This window comes from Corvus hawaiiensis, chromosome 5 (assembly GCF_020740725.1).
Source record: "Corvus hawaiiensis isolate bCorHaw1 chromosome 5, bCorHaw1.pri.cur, whole genome shotgun sequence".
In the NCBI taxonomy this organism is placed as follows: domain Eukaryota; kingdom Metazoa; phylum Chordata; class Aves; order Passeriformes; family Corvidae; genus Corvus; species Corvus hawaiiensis.
In genome coordinates this window covers 50,554,510-50,581,703 of record NC_063217.1, presented here as the reverse complement: position 1 = coordinate 50,581,703, position 27,194 = coordinate 50,554,510, and the positions used below count along the sequence as shown (strand labels likewise).

Sequence of the window (27,194 nt, the reverse complement as noted above, 5' to 3'; positions counted from 1 at the left end):
AAGTAGCTATTCAGAGCTTTCCTTGAAAAATTCAAATGACAATCATGAAAGTAAAATTCTAAGCAAGCATGAGCTAAGTACCTCAAGCAAAGGTTATCTTGAGCATTATTCATATTTTATGCAAAAATGAGACTTGGCCTGTGCTTATCACATCTACTCCATTAAACAGCTTACTCTGTCTCAGATTCCTTTTCAGGGATACAAACTCAGGCTGCGAAGCTGCATTTAAATAATGATTTAAAGAATGATATATCTGAAGAATTGAATAGTAGTTAATTTTCTTTTACTTTCAACCTCTTTGTTTGCCTTTTAATTTTTTAAGTCCTTTCTATTATTACCGTGGTAGAACTGCAGCATGTGTTGAGTTCTAAGCTGCCCATGCTGCCAACTTCTTGACTACATTCAAAAAACTTCCCACCAGTTTCACACACAAATCACAAGCAGCAGAGATGACTAAGACTGCAAAAATCTTCCCATCTAGGTCACTCTCTTTCTAGAGCAGGACCATGTCTTTGACCCACTCCTAACTAGACAACTTCCAACAATCATGAGGGAGTCTCACTGTTGCAGTGGGGATCCTGCAACACGCATATATCAAACCAGGAGTCCCGTGGAAAGGAAATATATACGGACAGACAGATTCTTGCTAGCTGTTTCAGAGATGTTTATTTCTCCAGCCGCATGGCCGGAGCTCTGCCGAGGAACTGTTCCAGTCACGGGACCAAGGGTCCTTCTGCCCGCGCAGGGAACACAAACCAACCAATGGGAACGAGGCTGAGCAGGGACAGGAAACCCCGTGTCTGTGCCCTCAGGGCCCCTCTCCCAGGGCTACACGGCAGGGGAGGGACCCCAACACCTCACCCGTTTTATTTTAATAAAAGGAGAATGAAAACAACTGGATAAACATAACAAGAACAGTTTCAAAACAAAACAAGCCACCCTCCTGAGTCTTTAAATGTCCAAACAGATTCTCTGGAACATCTTAGGGCTGACAGAAGGGAGACAGAACTCTCTGAGCATGCTTTTGGGGAAACTGAGGCAGGAGAGGGTTTAACTTCTTCCCTCCCCCTTTTCATCCCCCACTCGGCATTGGAAAGGGATTTTTGGGGAAACAATTGGCAAAAGCATGGTTTTGTGAGGGAAACCATGGATGAAAAAACGGATTGGGAATACACTGGGGGTAATAGGACATAGAGTAAAAGGGAAAGGTGGGATTAGGAAAGGGAAACTGTAGGGGGGGTTTACAATGGAGATACTGTCTAACATGACTACGATTTTTTGCATATATACTGCCTTTTACAGGAACACCATCAGGCCCAGTGACCTGCGATGCTTGTAACCCTTTTCTCCCTAGTACAATATTAAATTCCACCACTTCTCCATCTCCCAAGCTTGGGATGCATTTTTCAGGGTTATTCTTTTTAATAGCAGTTCTATGCACGAATATGTCTTGCTGGTTGTCACATCTTGTTATAAAACCATAATTTTGCTTAACATTATACCATTTTACTATCCCTAAGGTCTTAGTTGCTATGATCTTTTCCTTTTTCCGAGTGGCTGCTGTTTTCTGTCTCGCTGCGTCTTTGCTCTCTCCTTCGGTCGCTCCCGTGTTGGAATTGTCGGAGCTGCTCGTGCCTGCGCGCTCTTCCCGGGGTCGCGTTCGGGGCTGCGCGGGCCGGGCCGGGCCACGCCGCTCAGTTCTCCGTGCGTCGCCTCCTCTGGTCGCAGCTTCGCTGCCGCTGCCGGGCGCTGCACCCACGTCTCGGCCGGGCCCCCGAGCGACGACTCCCCCGTGCCCTGCTCCGGCGCGCGTCTCGGCTGGGCGCGGCTCCGTTCCATCGCCACCGCCGCCAGCCGCCACCCGCGCGCCGCCCCTCTCGGCCGGGCATTCACGGGGCTCGCTCCACCACGCGCTGCACGCGGCCGTTCGGGCACCGCCGGGTCCCGCCGCGCCTCGCTCCGCCACCGACACTGCGGCTCGCGTGGCTCCGCCCGCGCGCGGGAACTGCCTCGCTGCTGCTCTCAGAGCGCTCGGTGCACGTGGCCTGGGCCGCACGGTCCCTGCGCCAGGCTTCCCTTCACCAGGACACAGCTGACATTGCTCAACAGTCTCGGTAACTAAATAATATTCACGAAAATATTCTTCCATCGGCATATATTTTGACTCCAGTATTAACTGTGTCCAAACGGTTTTCCAAAAGCCCTTGGTAAGAATTAAATCCCAAGAAACATAGAAAAAGTTCTTAAACAACCATGCCAGGAAGTGTTTCAGTTCTTTTTGAGCTTGAATCAAGCTAAAATTTACAAATCGTTGTTCAAGAATCATTTTAAGTTTAAGATAAATGTCCATATGCGGCTCTGAGAGCCAAGAGTCTTCCCACGGTTCCTCCATAGTTTAGATACGGAATAGCAAAGCAAAACCAAGAAGAGGAATCCAAAGTTTCCAGGGTTTACTCACACAAATCAGTCGCTTAGGGATCGGGGATCGTTCTGCTCACAAATCTCCACCATTTGTTGCAGTGGGGATCCTGCAACACGCATATATCAAACCAGGAGTCCCGTGGAAAGGAAATATATATGGACAGACAGATTCTTGCTAGCTGTTTCAGAGAGATGTTTATTTCTCCAGCCGCATGGCCGGAGCTCTGCCCAGGAACTGTTTCAGTCACGGGACCAAGGGTCCTTCTGCCCGCGCAGGGAACACAAACCAACCAATGGGAACGAGGCTGAGCAGGGACAGGGAAGCCCCGTGTCTGTGCCCTCAGGGCCCCTCTCCCAGGGCTACACGGCGGGGGAGGGACCCCAACATCTCACATTCAGGAGCTAATCAATGACAGCTGTAAATGACAAAAAGGGCATTGAAATTCTCTTTGGACTCTAGCATACAGAAATGAAGGAGGTTTAATTCACCTTGCGAGGCTTTAAAATGCACATTAACTTTATGACTTTAGCTAGGCCATCCTAACCTTTTCTGGGTATGTCTGCACAGACAGTCTCAAAGTTTCCATCACTGCAGAAGGAATGTCATTTAACTCATGTCATCATCACTGGATGCTAAGATGCAGCTACTGCACAGTATCAGCAACACACTTTACAGGGTGGGCTTTTATGCTTAAAGCCTCAGTAACATTTCAGAGAGAGGTATTTTGTGGGGGGAAAAAACCCCAACTCTTAAATATTTAAAATAATGGTAACATTTAAAAGTAAAAAAAAAAAAAAAAAAAAAAAAATCAAAAAACTTTTATTTCTGGATATATTACCTGCACAAACTGTACCAGACTTAATGACACTTTTGATTATGACAGCATAACTCTACCATGGATGCTCTTGCTCTGGAATATTCCTTGGGAAATTAAGCCTTTGCTATAAATAAAAAAAATTAGCTGAAATAGTAGACTTGATTTCAAAGACTATGTACTAAAGGCCAGTTATCATATTAATTAGTGGACTAAAAGCTAAATCAATACAGCAGAACAGAGATCAAAGACGACTTGTGCCCTTATGTTCTCACAGCAGACTGTCCAAACCTCTGTTTTTGTGGGTTTTTTCTAAACTTTTAGATGTACCTTATACTTATCTCATCCCCACAGTATGAGAATGTTTATGACAAGATTGAATGACCTCATACAACTTTCTGTAAGTAAAGGAGAAGCCAGAAAACAAAGGCAAAACTGTTAATTTTAAATGGAAAGAGGGAGGCAGATGAAACAAAGAAGAAAAGAAATAATTAAAAACACCACTATTTTCTGTGAAAAGTATAAACAAAGATAAGAAAGAAGAACTGCAGAATCATCACTGGAAAAGTGCAATTTATCCAGCTAAAGCACATAATATAATAACGTGCATTCCTTGATGTTTTCTCATGCCAAAGAGCTTAACCATTGAAGGTGTCCCTTTTCTCTTTCTGTACTACAGCTAGAAAGAATGCTGTGTCATTGCTCACAAGCTCCTCTTCTCAGAGGTGCCCAGCTGAAAGTCCTATATACACTGATTTTCTGCCTCACTTTAACATGTCATGACCTCAACCACTCTCAGTTTCAGCACCTGAAGTTGCCCAGCCCTATAATTCTTTGGCCCTTGAATGGTTGTGCTCCTTGGCAACTGGCATTTGTAAGTACCTGAAACTCTGCACTATTAGATGATACCAATTGAGTCACACTGCCAGATTAACTAAGGCCCCCAAACCAGAGAGAGGGCAATGAGAGGACAAGAAGAGAGTAAAATCTGCTGTTTTAGATTCTTAAGCAGCAGTGAAACCAGCAAGAGGGCTAACACCTTAGAAAACATTAACAGGAGTCCTCCTAGGGTAATTCTTGCCAAAGACAAAGACTTCCTTTTGTGTTCAAAGGCCTGGAATATTTATCTTTGGAAAATCATCTCATTTACAAATATAACTGCAGTAGTGAGCCACCATTATTATAATTAACCATATAACCTTTAGTGGGAACCCATCCTTGTGATGCACATTTCAGTCTCAGAGGCATTGTTGGGTGGCTTCAGTGAAAAAAAAATCCCAAATGTACTCTGAATACAATCAGGATCCAAAAGAGCAAGTATTTCAGGAAGGCCTGGGAGATTGCCTCTGATGAGATCCCTTCTAAGAGGGTCACGTAAGGTACTAAATGCTTGATCCAAATGCTGCCAGATCAGTCAGAGGAGAAAAGCAATCTTTTTTAATGGTCCTTTGGGAAGACAGGGCTTGCAGTGAATTTGGTACTTTCTGGTATATTGTTTACATTCCAAGAAAGAGTATTAAATACTGAAAGGACCTACGGAAGATGAAGTCATTGTGAATTATAGTCCAGCGCATGGCAATCTCAGAAAGGAACCCAACCCTTTAAATCCCAACACACAAGTTGTGAGTCGGCAGTGCATGCCAGTTTTTACCAAACCACAGCAAAATGCAGATCTCAAAAAGAGGCCATTAGGTCAGATACAAGCAATATGAAAGAGGAGAACAGCTAAGAGCATCAACCCTCTTAAGTGGTATAAGAAATGTCAGTATTCTTATTTGCATTAGCAGAAATTTGCAATCAGCCTATGAAAATTACAAACTGGGCAAAAGGAAAAGGGGACTGATGGCTAGTCTGGAATAGTGTTTTTCTAACTGGGATTTTCAAAATATAAGGATTGTATCATCCTTTAATCCGAAGTAAGGTATTAAAACGACAATAACGAAGCAGCATCAAATGCTAGAAAGACTTAGGGCAGCATACTTATAGATAGAAATGCCACTGATACGCGGAGAAAACTGACACCAATGCAGCAACATTATATTAAAATCCAGAAATACCCACTGCTTCACTGTCTGGCATTCCATTAATATGCACATAGCAGCTCTGCAACATTTCTACTGATCATCCTCTTGGCAAACCACTAGTTTCTTCAGTGCCAAGATTTTAGGTAGATGATCTTAGAGATACAAATATATGCCCTTAAAGTGAAATATATTCTGGAAAGAAATTCCTGTCTGAGATGTTAATTCATTCAATTTTCTAGACAGACCAAATAAAAAGAAAAGCCAGCTATTGAGATGTGTGCTTGCTATTACAAAATACCTGCTGGCATCTGAAAATAAACTAGCAGAAAATCAGGATAAATGAGACTTGAGGCAAACAACCCTTTGAAGAGAATAATGATGTGATAAATAAAAACAACACATTTCCAGGCTATTGAGGTACTTCAAATGTAAGAAAAGGATTGAGAGCAGAGGCTGAACTAATGGGGAAAGATTAAAAGAATCCCAAGGAAAACATGACCAAATATTCTGAAATATATGGGCAACTGACCTGTTTAAACCTAGAGGAAATCAATGACTGGTGATTTAGATAGATGATAAAGTGATTTACAGGTGCACCTTCTGCTCCTTTTTCACATGTCAACATCACAGGGTGAATTGTGACCATGGCAGTCAAGATTATCTGGACTATATTTTTAGCTTTAGGAAAGAAGTACAGCAACTGAAGTACCTATTACTGATGTGACACCCAGGAACACAGATTTGACACATTTAATTCAAGTCCAATTACAAATAGTAATACTAAGAGGATAGGAGGGGTCTTCTTCATTATGCTCTACTTGTTTTACAGCCTGCTCTGATCCCTGGGAAATTTTTTCATTAGCTTCTTTCTAAAAAGGAGGAAGCAAAATTAAATTTCCCTAAGACAGAATTATTACTGGTGGAAGTTTAACATTTGGTTTGTTGAGTCTTGAACTAGCAGGAATTACTGTATTTGAAGTTTCTGGTCCTTTAAGGCCATTTCAGTTTGATAAATGCCTACATGCTACTGACTAAAGAATATTCTGTTCCTCTCAAGACTGTATGCATGTAATTTACTCACACTTTCTGTAATAAACACCACTAACACAAACTAGTAACAAATAGCAGGAAGAATTATTTCACCATTTTGGGAACCAACCTTCTCACCTCTTTTGGAGTAATCATAATCTGGTAGCCAACATAACAAACTTGAGAACATAAATCTCCTACTACTGACAACCTGCTGACACAGGAACCAGCCACGCCCTGTGACTTTCTCCTTTACATTCATTAGTCAAGGTCAGTAGCATAAAATTTACTGGGTCAATCAAAGACTAATGCTAACCTAGTCAGTGGTCTATGGAAGAAGACCATGAAAATTCCGAAAATAATCTGAGTTCTTCTTAGACTATGAGAAATGGAACAAGATCTACCGATCTGGTTACTTACAACATATCCCTAAAACTTATTCCCTTATATTCATAACTAACGTATGTAACCAGTACAACCAGGAAAATATGAAAGTTGCTGATGTCATCAAGGGAAAGATTATAAAGAACTATTGCCATTAATCATAAAATAAAGAGTAACTTCATCATTAAAATGTAAGCCCATTCAGTATCACCACCTGGAAATTCAGTAATAAATGGCATTTATAAATATTCTTAGAATATATATATATATGTGAATTTACAACTGCTTAAAAACATATATGCCTGAAAATAAACAGATTTTTCCACTTTTCGTGCATCTTAGTGACACTGTTCTCCAACAGAGAGGGAAGATAAGAGTTAAATTTTCATTCTGCACCTGTGCACCTTCTGGAATATAATGTTTCTTGTCCAAAAGCAGTGTAATGCAGTATGAACAGAACTAAGATGACCTAAGATTCTTGAATAGAGGTAGTCAGAATCATTTTGGGAAGACATCTCTTTTCCGTGAACTCAAACTTTTTGCCGAAGACTATCTTTTCCTCATTTCCCTTTCCCTCTCACACACACACAAAAAAAAAAAAAAAAAAAAAAGAATGACTAACAGAATGTCTAAGTTCTAAAATAGAGTTCTGGGTCACAAGCATAAAGAAAAGACAAGTGTTCTCTAATTGGAACTTATTTAAAACAATACATCAGTTAAGGACCTAAATCATGCAGAGGAAAAATGACTTTGATTTTTCCCCCTTTCATAAAATTGCTTTGACATGCTTCTCTCTCTTTTTCCTGCCTATTTTATCTTACTATGTTTCTACCAATCTTCAACTCTTTTTTCCTTACCCATAAGAAATTTCTGATCGATTGTTTTCCCTCACTCATTACAAAGGAAACTAATGTCAAAACAATTAATTTTTCTGTCAAACAGAATTCTTACTTTCTCACCAGCCCTTAGGAAATCTAGATTCATTTACAGCTCTGCTGTAGACAACACTGTGACCTTGAGTAAATAATTTAATCTCCCTCCAACCCTCTTTCGCACTGCATGTGGAAAGAGCAAGAAAGTTCTTCAGTCTCCCTCATATACTTCAGTTCTGGGCTTTTTGGGCCAAGAATTGGCACTTACTACAAAGCTGTGCAATGCCTAGTACAATAAACCTGCAATACATCCAGGGACACCCAGACACAAAGGTAATGCAAATAAATGCAGATGATGGTCTGCAGTACGAGCTAGTTTTTAATTAGCTGCTGAGGGGTTCTACCACACTACTTACAGATGTACAGAAATCACTTTCAGTACCTGCTCACAGGCTTTTGGAACACTAAACAAAGTCCTCTCAGACTAGCAATCTCCTATTACAGCATCTGATGCAAAAAATAATTGATAAAAAGGTTAGGGAGTTCAAATCCCCCAAAACTACTGACAGATACACATCTAATGCATATACACAGGCTAAATGCAATATTACAAGAACTGCTACTCTCTAACACCATCTTCAACACTCCCCTTGTCACGAGTGTATGATACCCGGGAGGAAAATTAAATAATCTGAAACAAACAGCAGGACAGGAGAAAAAGCACTGATTCACAATCAGATTGCAAGTTCTGTACACTGATTTACAATGGTGTTAGTTGTAATGGTGGGATTTATATGAGTTGATTATATACAACTTACATCTGACTGATAATAGCTTGCATTTGAAGTCAGGATCTTCACCTTTGTAATTGACTGTTTCATGCTATGCTGCAAATTGAGTGGCAGAGGCATTTCCCTTTCCATTGTCTTCCCTAAGGATTAATGTTTAAACCATTTATTCCAAAGCATATATACTCTGTTCAACTTGAGCATAATGTGAACTAAATATTTCAGAAAATAATTTAAAAGGAACAATTTAATGAAAAAAAAAAAATCCCCCAAAACACCCACACAAAATAAAACCACAAAATAATCCCTCCAGAATCACTGAGGCTTGAAGACAAGTCCGTTTCAAAAATCAGTTCATTTTTAAAGCCTAGTGGAACATTTGCCTACAGTTTGAAAATAGAGTCAGTCTTCAAAGAATTGCAAGGCCTTTTGAAACCTACCAAACGCTATTGTAAATGAAGGACTGATGCTAGAAAGCCCTCAAACTGTAGCTTGGTAGCAAAAAGCCACTGTTCAGTCCAATTTATGTTCCTTCTTGAGGGGAAATGTCAAATCCCAGACTAGAATTACACACCACTGTAACAGTTAAAAGAGAACTCCAGAATAATGCAAACACTGCTGTTCACATTCAGGACTAAATTAGATCCAGTAAAACAATCAATTTCTTATATCAAGCATTTCACTTCAGTCAATGCTTCATGAAGTAAAAAACACAGCTAAGCAAACTACACAAGAGTGCTCTTAAAATAGCAATGTATTTTTCTCCCAGAAAAACTATCATGTCTATAACTTACACATGGATTGAACTTGGCAGCATGAGCATCTGAAACAGGCTCTGGGGTTTGTAATGCCACTCTAATGCATTGCCAGAAGTTAATATTAATAAGAATTCCAGAAAAGCATAGGAAAAACTGCACCCAGTTTCCCTGAAGGATACATCACAGTACATTCGGAATTGTTTGTCAGAAAAGTGCATGGAGTTTTCTTGATAGCACAACAACTGCTTTTATTTTTCTTCTTTATCTTAGTCGATTCTTTCAGAAACAAGCAAACTTGAGAATTAATGCAACATGCAACCAGAAAGAAAGATTTTAGTATTTTACTAGGAAAGCAAGGTTATACCTTTCTCTGGAGATTTCCTTCTATTAAGCTAAATGTAAAGCAAGTCAGTAACATTTGCTTTGTGTTTTGTATATTCTATTGCACAAAAGAAGTCATCTTTTGCATTACTAAAAACATGCATGTAGAAACAAATTGGTTCCTGTTATCAAATATTCCAGAGTAAAGGCCAAGTCATACAAGGAGAACAGTAAAAAAGGACACTTCTGACAGCTCTCTGTATTCATAATTCCTGAAGTGGATGGCAGGAAAACTGGAACACTGGTGTGGACTCAAGCCTGTCCTTAATTCTTGTCACAGTGACAAGGGTCTCCCCTCTGGTTCTCCTATGCAAAGAAGAATTCCAAATGGATGCACTCCTTACACATGCCCCCATTCACTCCTGTCTGTGATGGACTTCTGACAGATCATCTGTTCCACTGGGATGATATGCAAAATCACAGGAGCAGGACATAACGCACAAAGGCAGATTGGAAGTCACCTACAATATGCCAGGCAAGTCCCTGATGTCCCAAAATAGTGAATGCAAGAGTGATACAGCAAACAAGATGAGCCCCCATGCGTTGCCCATCCCCACTGCCTCTGGCTGGGAAACTTCCATTCAAACAGCCAATTCCTTCCCTTAGAAACATGGTGGCCAAATCCAATTGCCTACTGCAAACAGGTCCTGGACTCCACTTTCCCTAAACTATGCCTGGGCATTGTCTCTGGCTAACAGGCATAGATCCAAACCTGGAGTGCTGGTACCTCTGGAGTAAGTAAGGATATAAGCCCAGCAGATGACAGCAAGTTATAGGGCATTACCACAAGTCAGAGAAGACTACTTGCAAGTTGCAAAATAAAAACTCAGGAAGTTTATTTAAAGCTGAAATAACTCACGCTAAGCAGAAAATCCTACAGCATTATTCACTAAAACTTTATACCATATCAAGTAATAAGAATTTTTTAATCACCATGACATATTCCTTTGTAACAAATATTCTTTTACATGCTATTGAAAAATGGCTTCACAAATTTTCAAGTTGAATTGTTTATTCTTACACTTTTAAAATTAACTTCTATTTTGAAGGACTCCAGAAACACATCAAGAGTTACAATAAATCTCCTCAATCCCTTAACAATATACCTCACATTTATTAATTCTTTTAAACTGACACACCTCCCTACTTTTAACTCAGCAGCTTGCAACTTCTGCCTACAAGAAGCAAGTCTAAGGTCATGGTAGCAAGAAAATTAACTTCTTTCTCCAATGTCACAATCTAGTTTTCAGTCACAGAATTACTATAACTTAAGCTTCTGCTAAATTACTATCTTCCCAAGTTTCAAAACACAAAATTAGAAATAAAAGAAAAAACAAACCAGAACATTATAAACTTCATCATTGAAAAAACTAATCCTTCTCGTGTATATTTTCCATACCGTGCAGAAAGGGTGAGCAAAAATGCCATTCTGTGCTCTATGTGTTGCTTGAATCTTAAAATGTGGTGGATCACCATCACCCCAGGATGGTATACACCTACATATTTTCTGGAGAGAGACATTTTGGTTTGGTTTGTTTCACTTGCTGTTAAAAAGTTTGTGAAAATAATTTAAAAGATTGAAAGAAATACCATCAAGGTGATATTTTAGAGGAATCACTAACTGCTACCTGCCATTTTATCAGAAAACTCAACCACAATGCTGATGATTTAATTGAAATTATTCCCTTTAAAAATGCAATTACAGCTTCCTATGAATTAGAACTAGATGTGATTAACCATTTCTCCAAAAAAACAAAAATTCCATGACATTCACTACGAGGAAAGATATATGGCTAAAGATTTAAAGACAATGAACCTCAGGAGGAATAATTTTAGGGACAGGGAGGGGGGTGCATATGCATATCTTCACTCTAGACTATTCTGTTCAATAAGATTTCTCTTACATCATGTTTTCAAATAATCTGCAGAAGAATATTTGCATTGAAGAACAAGCAATGGTTCAACAGAATTACCACCTGGAAAATTGTCAGAATTCCGTTATTTTTTTTTCTAAGTATAGTTTCTTAAGGCCAAGCAGTTGATGTATTCCACATTAATCATTAAGAGCTGCTAGTACCGCTACCTAAGCAAATGGCATGCTTCTAATAAGGACTGTACGATCTACTCCATTTTGAGTACCTGTGTTCAGCAGACCCAGGAACCCTGGAGAGCACCTCTGGTCTGGACAAGAGCTCTTGTTGACATTTGGGAGGCTGACAGAGCACTGACTGTCCCCTCAAAAACACCATTCTGTGTGGGAAGGAAATCCAGACCCACAGAAGATGAAATGGTTGTGTGCACCGGTACCCAGCTGAGATCACTGCAGATCTAGAACTACACCCTCCACCTGACATCAGCTGTAGTAATTCAGGAACAGAAAACCCACTGTTTAGTTCAGCCATGTATGAACTCTGTATTATGTTTATTCTTAATTTCAAATACCAAATATTTTCCATGTATTTTGTTTTTCATACTTACCCAGGTGAGCTACAAATGGGATGAACTACAGTCAGATGCAGGGGAAAGCTAGCACAAGTCCTGTGATTAGCAGTGCTGCTGACCTTTTGTAATTCCAGATGACTACTGCTGGCATGCTCAGGTACACTGGACCTTCCAGGATTCAGCCCTGTAGTAACTGTCAGAGCGAGTTACATCAATTGAATAGGGATTTTGAAGAAAAATCTAGTAAACCTATTCCTGAGGGCTGCATAATATTTTGTGATCCTTGTTATTTCATTGTCTGTAAAAAGGTACACCTGAACAAGGCTGCTCTGTTCATTTATCTCTCAATGCCCTCGTTTGCTATTCAACAGCATAGCACTACAGTTATTCCTGCTACTATTCAGACTTGCATGTTTAAATCACTCACTTTTCATCCTGTGTACGAACAATCCAGATCTTGACAAGACTGTTTTATTTGTTTGTAAGCATGTTTTTCCATGTAATGTTCCCTCCTGTTCCTACAGGAAATGAAAAATCAGCATAGTACGTAACACGTATTATGTGCCTCTAAAGGGTAACAGGAACGTATTTTTCTTATGCACTTTATCCTAAGCTGAACTTCCATTCTTTGTGCTCAGTAATGCAGAAAAGGGGAGGGAAAAAAAATCTGAGTGCTTTACTGCTGTCTCCTACTTTCTCCTTCATAGAAATGGACCATGATATGAATTAATCATTCCCTGAATGAAGATTATACAGAAAAAAAGCAAGGTAATCTTATTTTACCTGTTGACCAAAAGGAAAATAAAATTCCTAAAAAGAATTCATTTTCTCGTTTTCCAGCAAGCTCCTTCAGCAAATACTTTGGATGAAACAGACTGTCTGACAGACCATGAAAAGCATATTGAAAGTTCAGCATCCATCACAGAAAACATCCTGTCAACAGGTTTCTAACCTTTAAATCTAGTGTCTGTTACCTTATGTGTCCATAAATGTAGCTGTCCTAACAGCTAAACGAGAAGAAATCTTTACCCATATAGCCAGAACTAAACATATGCAGACCTCTAGAGATTAAACTCCCTACCCTGAACGTAATCTAGAACCAAGTGACTAGACCCACAGGAATAGCAGGTACCATGCTGAACACATAGGCAGTACAACTTAAAATACAAACAGCCTTAACAGCTACCTAAAATACCCAGCAGATCTTACCAATGGTACCTGCAGCATAATACGGAACTAATTAAAAAAAACCACATTGCAATTCCTCCTAAGGGAGGCAAAACCCCATATTTTCTGCTACGATATCAGGTTCAAAACTGCAGATCTACTAGTACAAATTAAGATGAAGCACTTCAATCTAATGAGAAACCCTAAGGTTAGTATATCCCAGAGAAAAGGTGACCTGCATAACTGTGTCTCTTTTCATGTGTTTAAAAATACCTTTCTCACCTTGGCCCATACTTGTTCTGAGGATAACGTAGAAAGTTGGCTTCTCTTCTCTCCCACCCTCTGAGCCCCCAGACTCTGTCTCACTTGTTTCTAGACCATTGGACTACTCCAACATAAAGGTGGCAGATCAGCACAGCACCCAAAGCACCATTATAACCAGAGTGCTTCAACCCATTACAGCTCAGAAAGTAGCTTCTGGCCAGTAATCCCACTTCCTTTGCCTCAGAGCTTCGGTTGGTCACCCAAGCAGGGAGAGGAGCAGTTTTAATTTGACCCTTTCAGTTGGAAACTTCTAAATAGGAGCTTTCTGTCAATTAAGCTGGCTTGATGTCTGTTCCATCAGGTGCTGCTGCCAATTTCACTGTGAGGCACCTGATTCACACCCCTGAGACTGGGTAACACAGATGCTTCCATCTTTGACCTATTCCTGGACTCTTGACTGTTCCCAGTTTCATGTGTGCAACACGAGAGCATTACACACCATAGTTTCCAAACCACTTTGGGAACTGGTCAGTCCTGGCCTACTGTATGGAAGAGAACTGGAGATTCACCACAGCTAGTAAAGACTCATCAAAAGTATATAAAGCCACCAAGGATTACAGAATGAGAAATTCCCACAAACACCAGAAGCAACATAAACTGAAATGTGCACATCTGCCCCATCTTACAAGTTTGGCAGCATGTGTAAGACAAATCTGAAGTGTATGAGATTTTTTTGGTCAAAACTCTCCTCCAGCATATCACCAGTGAGGCAAACCTCTTCTTGGCTCATCAAGTTACACAGTCTCTCCTTTGGTCTGTCATACACAGTTAAGAAACTGCTTTGTAACAAGATGAGACGTCTTGAGTTCTAGTACTTTAAGCATTCAGAAAAACAAACAAAAAACCCACTTTACATCTATCACCCAATGGATCTGTACCCTAAGTAGAATCAGTCACTGAGCAACAAGTTCTTAAAATCGAACCTCGACACCAGAAGACAAACCTAATGAGATGGAGGACTAGGGTTCCTGAAACAGCTACTTTTGGTACATTTAGCTGGTTGGCAAAAATGAGAGCAGCAAAAAAAAAACCCTATACAAAAAAATGCCAGAATTTTTCTTGAAGAGGAAAAAAATTTAGATCAAAAGCAAATACAGTTCAATTGCAGTGCACAAAACAGAAGTTGCTAAGCAATTTGTAGTGATAGGACTAGGTTAACCATGTGAACATTGCTAGCTTCCTCAGGAAGTTTCAAAGGACATTTACTAAATAAGACAAATTTAAAGGCACAAATTTCTTGCTATGAAGACACCAATGTTTCACAGTTAAATAATTAGCAAAATTATTTTCACAGTCTTTTTAATAATCCAGTAGTAGCAACATTAGTTTTGGAGAATTGTTATAAGCACTGCAAGGACAGAAGAAGGGAAAAACCCCACCAAACAAACAAAAGAAGAAATGAAGAAACTTCAGAATTAAATAAATCCACATTGTTGAATTTGTCACCAATATGAAGAGAGGAACAAGCCAAGTGAACATTTTTCCTAACACGTTTGTTTTTTAAGGCAGTTGATACTTAGTTTTTAAAATGGCTTCTACATATTGCAACATACAGATCTCAAGATGTCATGTAAAAACGAAATACTGCAAAAATTGAACACTGCAAGTTCCTGGAATGCAATATAAAGCCAGAAACACTGCAAAAATTGAACACTGCAAGTTCCTGGAATGCAATATAAAGCCAGACACACTGGCACAGGGAATTGGGATTCTGTGTACCAGAAAATGAAAAGTAATATTAGGAGTCACAACACTGACAGAACTACTGTATTCACAGGTTCAGTAGGAAGTCAGAAACACTTCCATCCAGAAAGGCAAACAAAAATCTTGAAGTAATTTTTTTTGCACCCCCAGAAGATCAAAACTAGATGCAGCAACGCTGGAGGTTCCTCAGCGTGTTGGAACAGGCACAGACCATCCTTGAACATGTATTTATTTGGAATGTCTCAGTCATGATTTAATACAATCTGTGTTTTCCTCTACAAAAACTAATTGCAACAGTACTAACAAAAATGTCAGAGTTCCTAAAAGTCATTTAGGTATTTACAGACTTGCTCTTTTCTCACGAATCTCAGGAAATTACTGACGTTACAAAGTACATGCTCCAAGCAACGTTTCAGACACTGGAGTGCCGGGACACCTGAACAGATGTGCCACGGAGCTTGAAGGACACTCCCATTTCCTGGAGCTGCCCCTTGAGGTCACACAAGATAGGGTGAATATCACAAACTGCAGGTGAATTAGAAGTGCCTCCACAAATGGAGACCTTGAAGAATATATTGTGGTTTTTATCATATTGAAATAGAAGTAAGCAGATAAGCTCAAAGGAACATTAAGTGCTCCACTTGCTAACAAAATCAGTATTTGCAGCCCACAGATGCTTGCTTGCTTCTATAGCAAAAGTATGCTACTTGGTTTTATAGTCAAGCTAAAACACATTTTACTACAAGTAAAAAAAAAGAGTTAAGAGAAAATTAAAAATTCAAGTTTATGCAAAGATTTCATCACATAATAACATCCAAGATCAAATACAAAAAAAGGAGAGGAGTAAGTATTACATTTTTTCTCTTCGCTTACACAAGCATAGGCCAAACTCTTCCATTTTTAGGCAGCAGTTCTATTTACATACTTAAACAGAGTTGAAATGGTCTAATAATTTTTCTAAGATTTCCATACTGAAACCTAACAAAGAACTTCATAAAAGTGTAAAATACATAAGAAATGCCAATCAAACAAACATGGGGTCTTATATGAGCATGTGCCAAAAAGTTTGGAAACAACATTGTGTAGGTCAGATAGGTAGTCAAACATTATTGCCCTTTTTAGATATTGTTTAATCCCTGCCTCTTCCCATATACAAAAAAACCAAATCCATTTTCCACATTTAGACAGAAAAAATAAGTAATATAATTGTTGGATCTGGTTGTGTTCCTACTACCATCAGCAGAAGCTTGAGCATTTATTTGGTTGGGTGAAAATAGCCTGGTCTTATTGGTCTGCACTCCAGATGGCTGGATCCAGCAGCTGAATACATCAACAAATCCGATTAGCTGGTAAAAGCACTGAATGACTTTTCAGTCACCACTTTGTAGATTTTCAGCATGTTCCACTCTCACCAAATGAAAGCACCTTAAGATGGAGCAGATGGAAGGCTGTGAGTGAAATTAAAACCATACTTATCCTGCAATATATAAGATATAGTGACTCATATTCTCATCTTCCTGATCCCTCAAATCCATCTAGTCTTTCAATATAATATTTCCAACTGTTCATTTAAAATGGCTTTGAAAGTTTAAAGCTGTGTATAAATCTGGCCCATTAATATTTGTTGGTTGAGCAATTGTTTAAATTAATATAACTGAATTTTCCTAATAGGTTTTCTTTTCCTCTATGCTTTACCATGACAACAAAGGGTAAGAAATTGTCTTCCTGCTTCCAAAACCTTGAAGTTACTTTCCTTCTTCCTATGTCAGGCAAAATGCAGGATTACTGAGGTTTTTTTAACCAAGAATTAATCGAGGCAGGAAAAATGAAGAAGAGTAAGAGACAGGGAGGGATTCTGACATCAAGACAAGTGCCAAAGGCATTCAACTTGAAAATTAAAGACTAAGGGTTAAAATTCAGGTCTTCTGCCTGACATGGACAAGAGAAATAAAATAACTAAGTTACTTCCTGTATGATTCTCCTAACCATTCCCTGTAATTCCAGTGTGGATCAATTCTGCTTTTGTTATAAGTAGCATTGGTGTAGCTTATTGTGCCTGGTATGCACTAACCATGCAAATTACTCACCCTGCTTTACAAATATTACACCTGGAATACATTCTCAAATATCAGTAGGTCTCTGCCCAAGGTACAGTCACACAGGAACATTTTGCTGCTTGCCAGAACTCACATTTGTACAAAGAACCCCCTCTGAGACTGTAATAGTACAGTGTAATGGAATTCACGACATTCATAGAGGGGAAAATTAAAAAAAAATATATAAACCAGCATTTTGGCTTGGAAGACATTTTGTCAAAAACAACTCGTACCTAGTATCAGGAAGAAACATTTTGAGCAAGCTAACCCTCAACAACCTCAATTTCAAAGATTTATGAGATAATTGAACAAATTAATCTGACTTGTTCAGAGCTGTACAGTCTGTCATCAGCATACATTTGCAGACATTCTGAGATAGTTTACACATATACAAGGAAATACAACACATTCAAAAAATTTAGATCCACATTAGTTGGGATGGTAAGCCATATTAGCCTTTTAATTTTATGGATCTAAACCAGAGCAAATACATTCATAGAAGGCAGAAAACCAAAGAAAACAAATCCCTTCTCCGTGCTGCAAAGCAGTTGCAGAGCTGTTCTGCTGAGCTCTCTCGCCCTGTTGCTGACATGAGCCCTGACAGCAGTCTTGCCCATACAGATGACGAGAAAAATCTCTGCATTACCTAGCAGATTGCTGTTTAAATTTTCTATCATACCACGTGCTTAGAAACAATCTGTTGCTTGTAATCTTCAAAGTGTGTGAGAAAAAAATCAGTTCACACCATTTGTAATAAACAGAGGCATCTTTTCTAGTCCAAGTCGTGTTTGTAAACTTCTAAACCCATTTACACTGAGAAGAAATTACAGTGGTATGGCACCCTTAACCACAGCAGCCTGAAAAAATGCAGCATCAAGTCAGTTATGTTTTTTTTCCAATATTAACTACCTGAAATCAAGATTAAACTGAATAGGTGATGTAGCATAGTAAACTCATGTTCATATACCTGTTTTGAACCTTTTATAAAATTAGCCCCTGTTCCTTATTGAGCTTTGAAACTCTTCTAACAGTTTTATGACTACACATTTATGAGTCAGGGCATTTGAACATTTTACAGGATTTTGCCCTACTCTTGGTCACTGGAAGAATCCTAGGGGAGAAATATGCCCATTTCAAAACACAAACCGCAAATTACTCTGGTTTTTTTTTTAACAGTGAAAGGAAAACATAAGTAATGAAGATGCTATTTCCATGTGCAGTAAAGCCCAGTAAGTCATTCACGGACTAACTGAAGTGACTGGCAATTCAATTACAGAGCCAGCATCCCAAATATACAAAACAACCATACTGATTCAAGATAATGAATATAGACCTGAATGTTTTTCCTCTGATATCAAATTAAACAGCAGATTAGAGTTGAAATAAGACATTTCTTTAGCTTGAGTCTGTCACCTTTAGTTGAAATGTATGTAACATTTCAACTCTCAAAAAAAATCTCATTAATTTCTCCAAGTCAGGTTTGGGAGCAGGTGGTGGGAGATAGTAATAGCTGGAGCTAAACCACACCTTGCTGTAGAATCATGGTGAGTATCTCTGCCTTGTAAAATTTTTTTCACACTTTCATAAAGTGGCTATCCATTGGAAAATGCATTAGGTATCTCTACATTAAATCAGATTCAGGACAGGAATGTTAACTCTCTGTATTCATTGCCCAGATGGGGACTTTGGGGAGGAAAAGGTAAATTCCTCATAAATTGAGTGATTTGAGAACCTTTCTTAAAACAATAAAAAAAAAAAGAAGAAAACAATAATCAAAGATCTGTGGTAGAATAAACCAAGGGGGCACAGCAGTGCTGCATAAGAAAGTAAAAATTGTTCTGTGGTGGTCCTATATACAGATAGATAAAGAAAAATGAACAGTATTTCAAAAGATATCTATACCACTCTGTAAGTGCACCCAAATAAATACAATAGCTGTATTTTAAGCACAGTTATTGATTTTAGAAGGTTCAGTATGAATTTATTCAACATGTGGTTATTTAAAACCTGCTTGCACTCCTTACTGTTGAGCTGGTTCACAGTATGCCTTCACAATGTTTATCTGATTATTTTATTCACTCCTTATTGCTTATCCATAAAGAATTCATTATTGAAATTATTTACTAATTTAAATAAAAGCTCTTTTGCAGTTTCGACAAGGTTACACTTAATATGCACTTGTAGTCAATGCAAAGTCTTTTTAGGAACTTACCAAAGGAAAACATTAAGGTTTCAAGACAAAATAATAATGATGCTCTACAAACCTATATAATCTGTATAAAAACATCCAGACTTCTGCCCTATACCTTTTCAGAAAACTATTTGGCAAAAGGAATTAATCTCTTGTCCACAGTCCTCTAAAACCAGATGCCACTGTATTCACGTTCTGATAAATGTAATGACCAGATGAAAAATAATGGGACAAATCTTGTACATTTCAGAAATAAAAGTTCCGGTTAACTGTCAGATAGAAAGCCCATTCACATATACATACAGAGAGAGTTTGATCTATACAACTGCATTTTTTACCTATTGGGGTATCTTTTCAGTGTTCTTTTCAGTCTGACCTGATATTCCCTGTCTTCTTGTGACATTGTTTCCAGAATATGGGCATGAGCCTTCACTATAAAAAATTAGTAATTCATGCATCTGGTTCACAGGCATGAGAACATGACTTAAAGAGATAAATTATCTTACTAGTAAGTGCTATGAGATAACCCTCTTCAGAAAAATGGACTGTAGAGTTTAACTGATGTCTTGCTTTATATTTATCTGACATTCAAAATAAACTGCTGTTCATTCTGTTAAGTTCATATGTGTGTACATTTACATATACATGTGTGCATACATACATGTCTGTCTATATATGTACATATAAAAATTCGTGTTTACTGTGGGATATATCCTCTTTTTAGTTTCCTGAAAATTACTCCTATCAGCATATAGGATTTTAATTTGATTTTAATTAATTAATTTAAAATTATATTTTCCTTAAGAAAATAGTTTTTAACAATTTAATCATGTTTTCACAGAGAATGCCTGAGAAATTATGCTATCTGAATTTTCAAAATAATGATAATTACCTGTTTAATGTATTTTCAAACTAATATGTTCCCAGATATTATATACTTTCCTAGTAATTATCGACTGCTCAAAAGGAATTATTTATCTCTTAAATATGCCCTAATTCTCAAAAATATTTTTATCATGAGAAGCTTGAAAAAAATAACTAATGAAACCAGCAGTAACAGCATCACTTAGTGCAGTGGTGCTTGGTTTGTGTGTTTTACACAAGATAGTAAAGGAAATCTTATGGACACAAGGAGTTAAGTACATCCTCAACCATGTGCAGTCAATCACACGCATTGAAGTCAGTGTAAATTAAGACTTTCATTAGCATAAACAGAAAAAATTTACTATATTTTCATATATTATATATTAATAAAATCACATATAAACACATTAATATATTGAAGAGATTGACTGCTAATATTGGTTTATTTGCAAGCTTGATTGGCATATTTAAGGCATGATTGCCATACTACTCACAAACTACTGTTAAACATAACTCTCAGATTTCTAGGAGTAAAATATATATTCGTACTGTATTCAAAACTGCATGGTAAATTATTTCAGATTTTATGGACAAAATTAATGCAACAATCACATAATAAGTATTTAAAAAGTCAAGTAGGCAAGAGAAAACTGTTGGTTTTGTATCTGCCCACATTCTGGAGCACGGCTGTGTGAAAATGGTCTGTGAGCCAGACGCAAAGGTGCACAGCAGGGACAGCACTGTCACACAATAAATACCCCAGCTTTCTTTATGAATAACTCTCAGGAGTAGAAGAATGTTTAAAGTTTGCTACAGAGATCAATTTTGAGAGGAGAAATGTTTTGAGAGAAGAAAAATCACAGGAGTTCCCACTGTAGGCTACATCCTGGTTTTATTGGATCATTTTACTGCAGAAACCCATCTGATCCTGACCATTTTAATTACAAAAAGGCACAGAACCCATTTCACATCTGCTCACTGAGCTTGAGAAATGTTTTATAGTGAAAAGGAAATGAGAAGGACCAGGAATACAAATGAACTGAAACACAAGCAGCTAATAAATTCCTCCTTTCCTTAAAATCAGTTCTAATAATCTATTGTGAAATACATTTAGGCTTGGTCCACAGTAATTTTAATTCAAATAAACACATTTAAATTTTTTTCATCCTTCCCTTTAAAGGATGTTTTTTGCTTATTCGTTATGCATTTTGCCAACAATATGCTCAATGCTATTTCTTTAAGAATGAAAGCTATAGCATTATATTCCAAAATGCTTGGGAAAACCTTTGCCATGACTCTCAAGTTGCAACATGCCAGATATTCATATGTTTTCAAAGCTGCTGGTTGAAAATATAATGAAAGGATCTAAGGTTTATGCATGAATCAACATACCCTTGTCACAATGTCATGGTGCAGTGATCCCTGCAGAGCTGTAAGACTTGATTTAAAACAGAAAAGCTCAACACTGGCTCTTGAGCCAGCAGGATTAAACATCCAAGATTGTACATATATTACTTCTGTGCTCAAACTACTGTATGAAAAACTTGTTATCATTATGGCAGTTTTATAGTACTCCATAGGAAACCTCTCTTTAAGTGACTCCAATATCCTTTCAGTGCTAATATATGTCAGAACACAGTACAACTACCCCTAAAGTTGTTGGGTAGGCAGATTTAAGAGGAAAGGATTTCATCTTCATCACATTCCTTCTTTCTTGTTTTGACAGAATTAAGAACTTTTAAAAAATCTTATATAACCGATGGTCAACAGTCCTCCAATTAGACTTCACTCAATTACACTGTGCTGAAGGATAATGAAGTCCAGTGGTTTGCACGTGTCCCAGTTCTGCCCTATGAATTGCCTCCAGTGCTGTACCTTTGTTCCAGCTGTTAAACAGACAGAACCGAGGAGATTCTGTTAGAATGAATCCAGAATTCTCACACAGTGCTAAGCCTAGCCCATTTCTCTCGAAGGGTGCAACAGCAGTCACAGCAGTGAACACTGCTCCTCATTGGGCCATTACTCTGAAAAAAATGTGCACCATCTCTCAATCTAAACCATTAAGCTTCCGAGTGATGCTGACTTATGAAGTGTCAATTTGCAATTAGATTCCAACAGCTGCTCCCAATGAACTGTCAACACAGCTTTGCAGAGTTGCAACAATCCAACAAACTAAAGTGACTATATTTTATGGCTACTTTTTGAACATAATTGACTTGTGTCCCTTTCCCAGGTTACGTGAAGGTGGCCCGTCCACCTTGGTCAAAATCAGTAGAATTTTGGCCCAATTTGCTGTCATGCAATATGTCATGACACAATCTCTTAGTGTTGATGTGAAATTCCCACTGAAGTGCAAGTCATTACATGAGTTAAGGCTACCTACTGACAGTGTCCACTCCACTACTACACCCATTTTCTGTCCACCTTTAAATAACTGAGTAGTCTCACTACTTGGAACACTCCTTGGGGGTATGTGACCACCATCTCCTCCTTTCTGAAGTTTAGGAACATAATTTAAAAGTAGTACCAGCAACACCGATTCATCTAAAAACCATTTGCTCCATCGACAAACTCCAAGCAAGCGCTGATAATTAGTTTGAAGACTTTTACTTATTTTTACAGCTGGCTTTCTGTTTGCTTGCTTGTTTTTAAAGCAGATGGAATAGTGTGCTGTTGCCCTGAGGCTACCAGGGGAGGGAGGCAGGCCCAGCCCCGGCGGGGCGGCGCAGGGGACCCCAGGCACTGCTGGCTGCCACCCGCGGGTGCCGGGTCGGGACCGGCGGGCAGGGCTGCACCCCAGCTCTGCCACACCAGCTGCAGCTTCTGCAGCCTGAAACACAGCAGGCTCAGGGGTTTAAATCAAGAGCCAAAACATTTCAGTGGTCGATTTGGGCAGAAAAAGGTCATCACTTCTATTATGGTATAAGTCTGCCGCTATATCTCGTGAAGGACAATCACCTTTCTGGAGTGAAATACCTGGGTAAACACTGAAGCATTTTCAGATTCATATTATCCTACATTTCTGTGACCTTCTTTTACGCCTGCATTGTTTCACAGTGCTGGTCTTGGGCACAAGTTCTTTGAACACAATTCTGGAAATAAAAAAAACCAACACCCCACCCAAAAAAAACCCTAAACCAACCTGCAGAATGCTCAGCATTTCAAATGAGAACAAGCATAGAGGGGACAAAAAAAGTTGGATTCTTCTTAACCATTTGTGCATGCTGTGCTCTGCAATCAGCTCCTAAATTCTAATTCTTGTACGCCAAATATTTCTCTTTGGAACTCCTTTTTCTCCAATGAAACCCTTCTGGGAAGGTAATCAAGGGGATACTGTACATATTTTTATCACATGCTTCACTAGTCAATTAAATCCAATGCACAGGGTAACTTCATTAAACCATCACTGGTAACTGAAGTGATGAAAAAACAAGTACAAGTCCATGTCTTAATTTGGAGCTCTTCAACCTGCTTGGAAATTGAAGCCTTGCACAAGGTTCAGACAAAAGAAAATCTAAAATGTGGACAGCATCTCCCTTCTGCTGGAAGCCTCAAAATCCACTACTGCAGTCTAGAGCCTACACATATCATCTGAGTATTGTAAAAGTTCTCCAAGGAAGACAAGAACAAGGCTAATACATGCACACAAATGCTGGTCAAAAGCACTTGATGGTCTTGGAGAAAATTATAAAACCTGTACTTTCTCAAAGACAAAGTGATTATGCTCATCTCTAGTACCAGTAGGAAAAAAAAAAATCTGGTTTTTGCAAAACCTTTTTTCAGGGTTTTGTTAACTTCACAGAATTGAGGAACACAGAAAGACCTGTCACATTTTTGCAGAATGCCATATAAACTGCTACACTTACTTCACCAACAGTCCAAGTAACATCATCTGCAAATACCGACCACATGTGGTTCTGGTTGATACAAACTCCCATTATCTAAGAAAGGAAGAACTATCCAAGCAGTTTGCAAAGAATAACAATTTAGCATTACTGTGGGTGATTATATGCTCTGACCTTTTCTGCTTTCAGCAATGTATGCTATACCCTCCTACCCTCACACATGCCACTGAAAGCTCCTTGCGTTGAGCTCTTGCACCACCTATCCCAGCATCTGTGCCAAGGCGCCCCTCTTCAGCACCACCGCACCTACCACAAGGCAGCTGAATCAGGGGGATAAAAAAAGGTCACCAACGAAGGGAAATCGCCCCCGCTAACAGCTAACCTCCAGATTCAGTGTCCCTTGCGTCTTTTTCCCAGGAGGGACAGGAAAACGCCTGGGGGAGCGCGGCGCTGGGCGGGAGCGCCCGGCACGAGCTCCCCGCCCGCTGCCGCCCGCGCCGCTGCGGGGACCGGGGATTCGCCCGAACCGGGCACGTGCGGCACGGGGGCAGCGGGGGCAAGGCGGGCACGCCTCACCGCCCTGGGAACGCCGCCTCGGCTCCCCGCTCTCACCCCGGCACGGACCGTGCCAGCCGCCCCTGGCCGCACGCCGGGCCGAGCGACAGGAGGCAGAAGCGCACACCGCTGCGGGACTCGCCGCCCCGTCCGGGGCTCCTCTCTTCGCGCTACCACGACCGCGCTGCTCCGCCCCGCCTTCCCCGTCGCCTGCCGCGCAACGCACGTGCTCCGCGCCCCGCGGCACGCGTGCGGCCGGGCCCTGCCGAGCCGAGGGCGGAGCCGGGGCACGGTCCCGCCGGGAGAGCCGCGGGGGCGGCGGGCTCCCGGCGAAGCTCAGCGGACGGCGAGCGCGGCCGCCCATGAGCACGCCAGGCGGGGGGCGAGCGGGCGGCGAGATGGAGCGACGGAGCCCGCAGCACCGCGCGGCGTAAAATGGCTGATCGCCCCCCGCCGCCCGCTCCGCACCCCTCGGCTGCTGGCCAGAGGGGGCCCCGGCTCTGGCCGCGCCGGTAGCGAGGTGGCTCCGCAGCCCGCGGGCAGCGGGGGAGCGCTGCGGGCAGCCCCGGGGCCGCGCAGCCTTACGTAACGCGCGGGGGGAGCCGCCGGGAACCATTTTACACCTCCCGGAGGGCTGGGGGGGCGCACGGAGACCCCGCGCCCCGTTCGCACGGGGCCGGGCGCTCCCACACCTGCTCGGCGGCGGGGCGGCTCCCCCCGGCACCGTACCCCGCACACGCCCCTACCCCGCGCACACACACACACACACACACACACGTACCCCGCACACCTCCGCGCACACACACACACACACGTACCCCGCACACCCCCGCACACACACGCACACCCGCCGCCACGGCAGGCTGGCAGCGCCCGCTACTCACAGGCGTTGGTGACGGCGAAGCTGTTGGCCACCTCCAGGTTGTCGATGTGGGGAGTCAGCCTGAACTCCGAGGTGGAAAACTGAACCATCCCTACCCGAAAGGCGCTGTACTCCTGATCGGCGCCCCTCGGGAACAGCCCCCCTGCAGGGAAACACACACGCGTCAGGCGGGCGGGGGCACCGGCGGAGCGGTGCCGGGGCCAGGTCTCTGCCCGCCGCGGGGCTGGGCTGGGCGCGGGTGCCGGTGGGCGCCGCTGCCGGAGCGGTCCCGGCCGCGGCTCCGTCCTGTGTCGGGGGTCGCGGGGGCCGGGCGGTGTGGCCGGGGAAAAGGTGAGGGGACCTCGCTGGTGCCTGGCGGGCACCGCGGTGGGACTGGGCGCGCGGCGACATGACAGGAATGCCCGAGTGACACCGGCGGGGATGAAGGATCGGGAGATCCGCCGGGAGGAGAGCGGGGTCCCCCCAAATGCGGGCACCTACCGATCTGTATGCTGTTAGAATTGACCCCCCAGATCAGTCCCCACAACATAGGAGCCAGGAAGACAGAAATATGCATAATCTTTTGCATTTCCAGGAAAAGTAGAGCATCCACAAAGCCACGGAAACAGCCCTTTCTTCTTCCTCCTCCTCCTCCTTCTCCTCCGCGGAGCGCGCTCGTCAGCAAATTAGATCCCGTGCGCTCCGGGCGAGCGGCCGGCGGGAGCAAGCGAGCCACGGGAGGGAAGGAACGAGAAGAGCCCCGCGGCAGGCGCGGGAGAAGCCGCTGTCTGAGCTGCCGCTGCCGCTCCGGTGCTGGTCGCGGCTCCGGCGCTGAGCGGGATGGGGGTGATGGGGGTGCCGGCGGTGCCCGCTGCGCTCCCGCCGCCCGGCCCGGCCCTGCCCTCGCACGCGCTCGCCCGCGCTCCTCGCACTCAACGGGCGGGCGGCGCTCCCGGCGAGGCGGCGGCGGCGGCGCCTGCGCGGAACCGGCCCCGGCGGGAGCGCGCCCGCCGCGCCCCCTCCGCGCCGCGCCCCGCCCCTCCGCGCGCCCGCCCGCCCGCCTCCAGCACCGCGGACAGCGGCCTCACTTTTGGGAGGCTATTTATTTATTTATTTATTTATTTATTTATTTATTTATTTATTTATTTATTTATTTATTTATTTCACCCGCCTCCCCCAGGATGGAGCCACCTCAGAAATACACCTGAAAAGCACATTCCTATTTTTTTTGTTTTAGCTGCTGTACCCAAACCGTAGAAGTTAATGTGCAGGAAGAGTTAAAGCTATTCTGATATTTCATTTTCATGCATAATGGGGATTTTTTTTTTTTTCTTTCCAAGATGGGTTCCAGCTGTATTAGCTAGACATGCTATTTACTGCAAGCTAAATTTAACATTTCTCAGTTTGGCACAAAGTCTGTTGCTGTGCACCACACACACACACACACGCACAATTTATAGAAGAAAAGGCAATGTGGCATTCCTGTGGCCATGACAATGAATTTGCTATTAAGTGATAATTTTCTGGCATATTGTTTTATTAATTTATATTTAGTTAATGATGGGAAATATCCACATAGGAAAGGATGCTGATCCTGCGTTGCATTTCCTTTTCCCCCTTTTTTATTTTTTTATTATTATTAAATTGTTTTCATTCTCCTTTCCCAGAGGAG

At 41.4% G+C, this 27,194-nt stretch overlaps 1 protein-coding gene across 5 annotated transcripts in view; it reads right to left on the bottom strand.

Moving 5' to 3' along the window:
* Positions 1-26,449, bottom strand: part of GRIA2 (glutamate ionotropic receptor AMPA type subunit 2) — a 93,047-nt gene extending 66,598 nt beyond the window's left edge. For 2 of the 5 annotated variants that reach the window (XM_048305089.1, XM_048305090.1), the window contains exons 1-2: positions 26,024-26,446; positions 25,545-25,685 (exon numbers count right to left, since the gene is read on the bottom strand). In XM_048305089.1, coding sequence (XP_048161046.1) covers positions 25,545-25,685; positions 26,024-26,111 — 229 coding nt within the window. In that variant the 5' untranslated portion in view covers positions 26,112-26,446. Of the gene's footprint in view, positions 1-25,544; positions 25,686-26,023 lie in introns of all 5 variants that reach the window. The other 3 variants (XM_048305092.1, XM_048305091.1, XM_048305088.1) reach the window with 3 other exon arrangements.
* Positions 26,450-27,194: the final 745 nt, after the last annotated feature.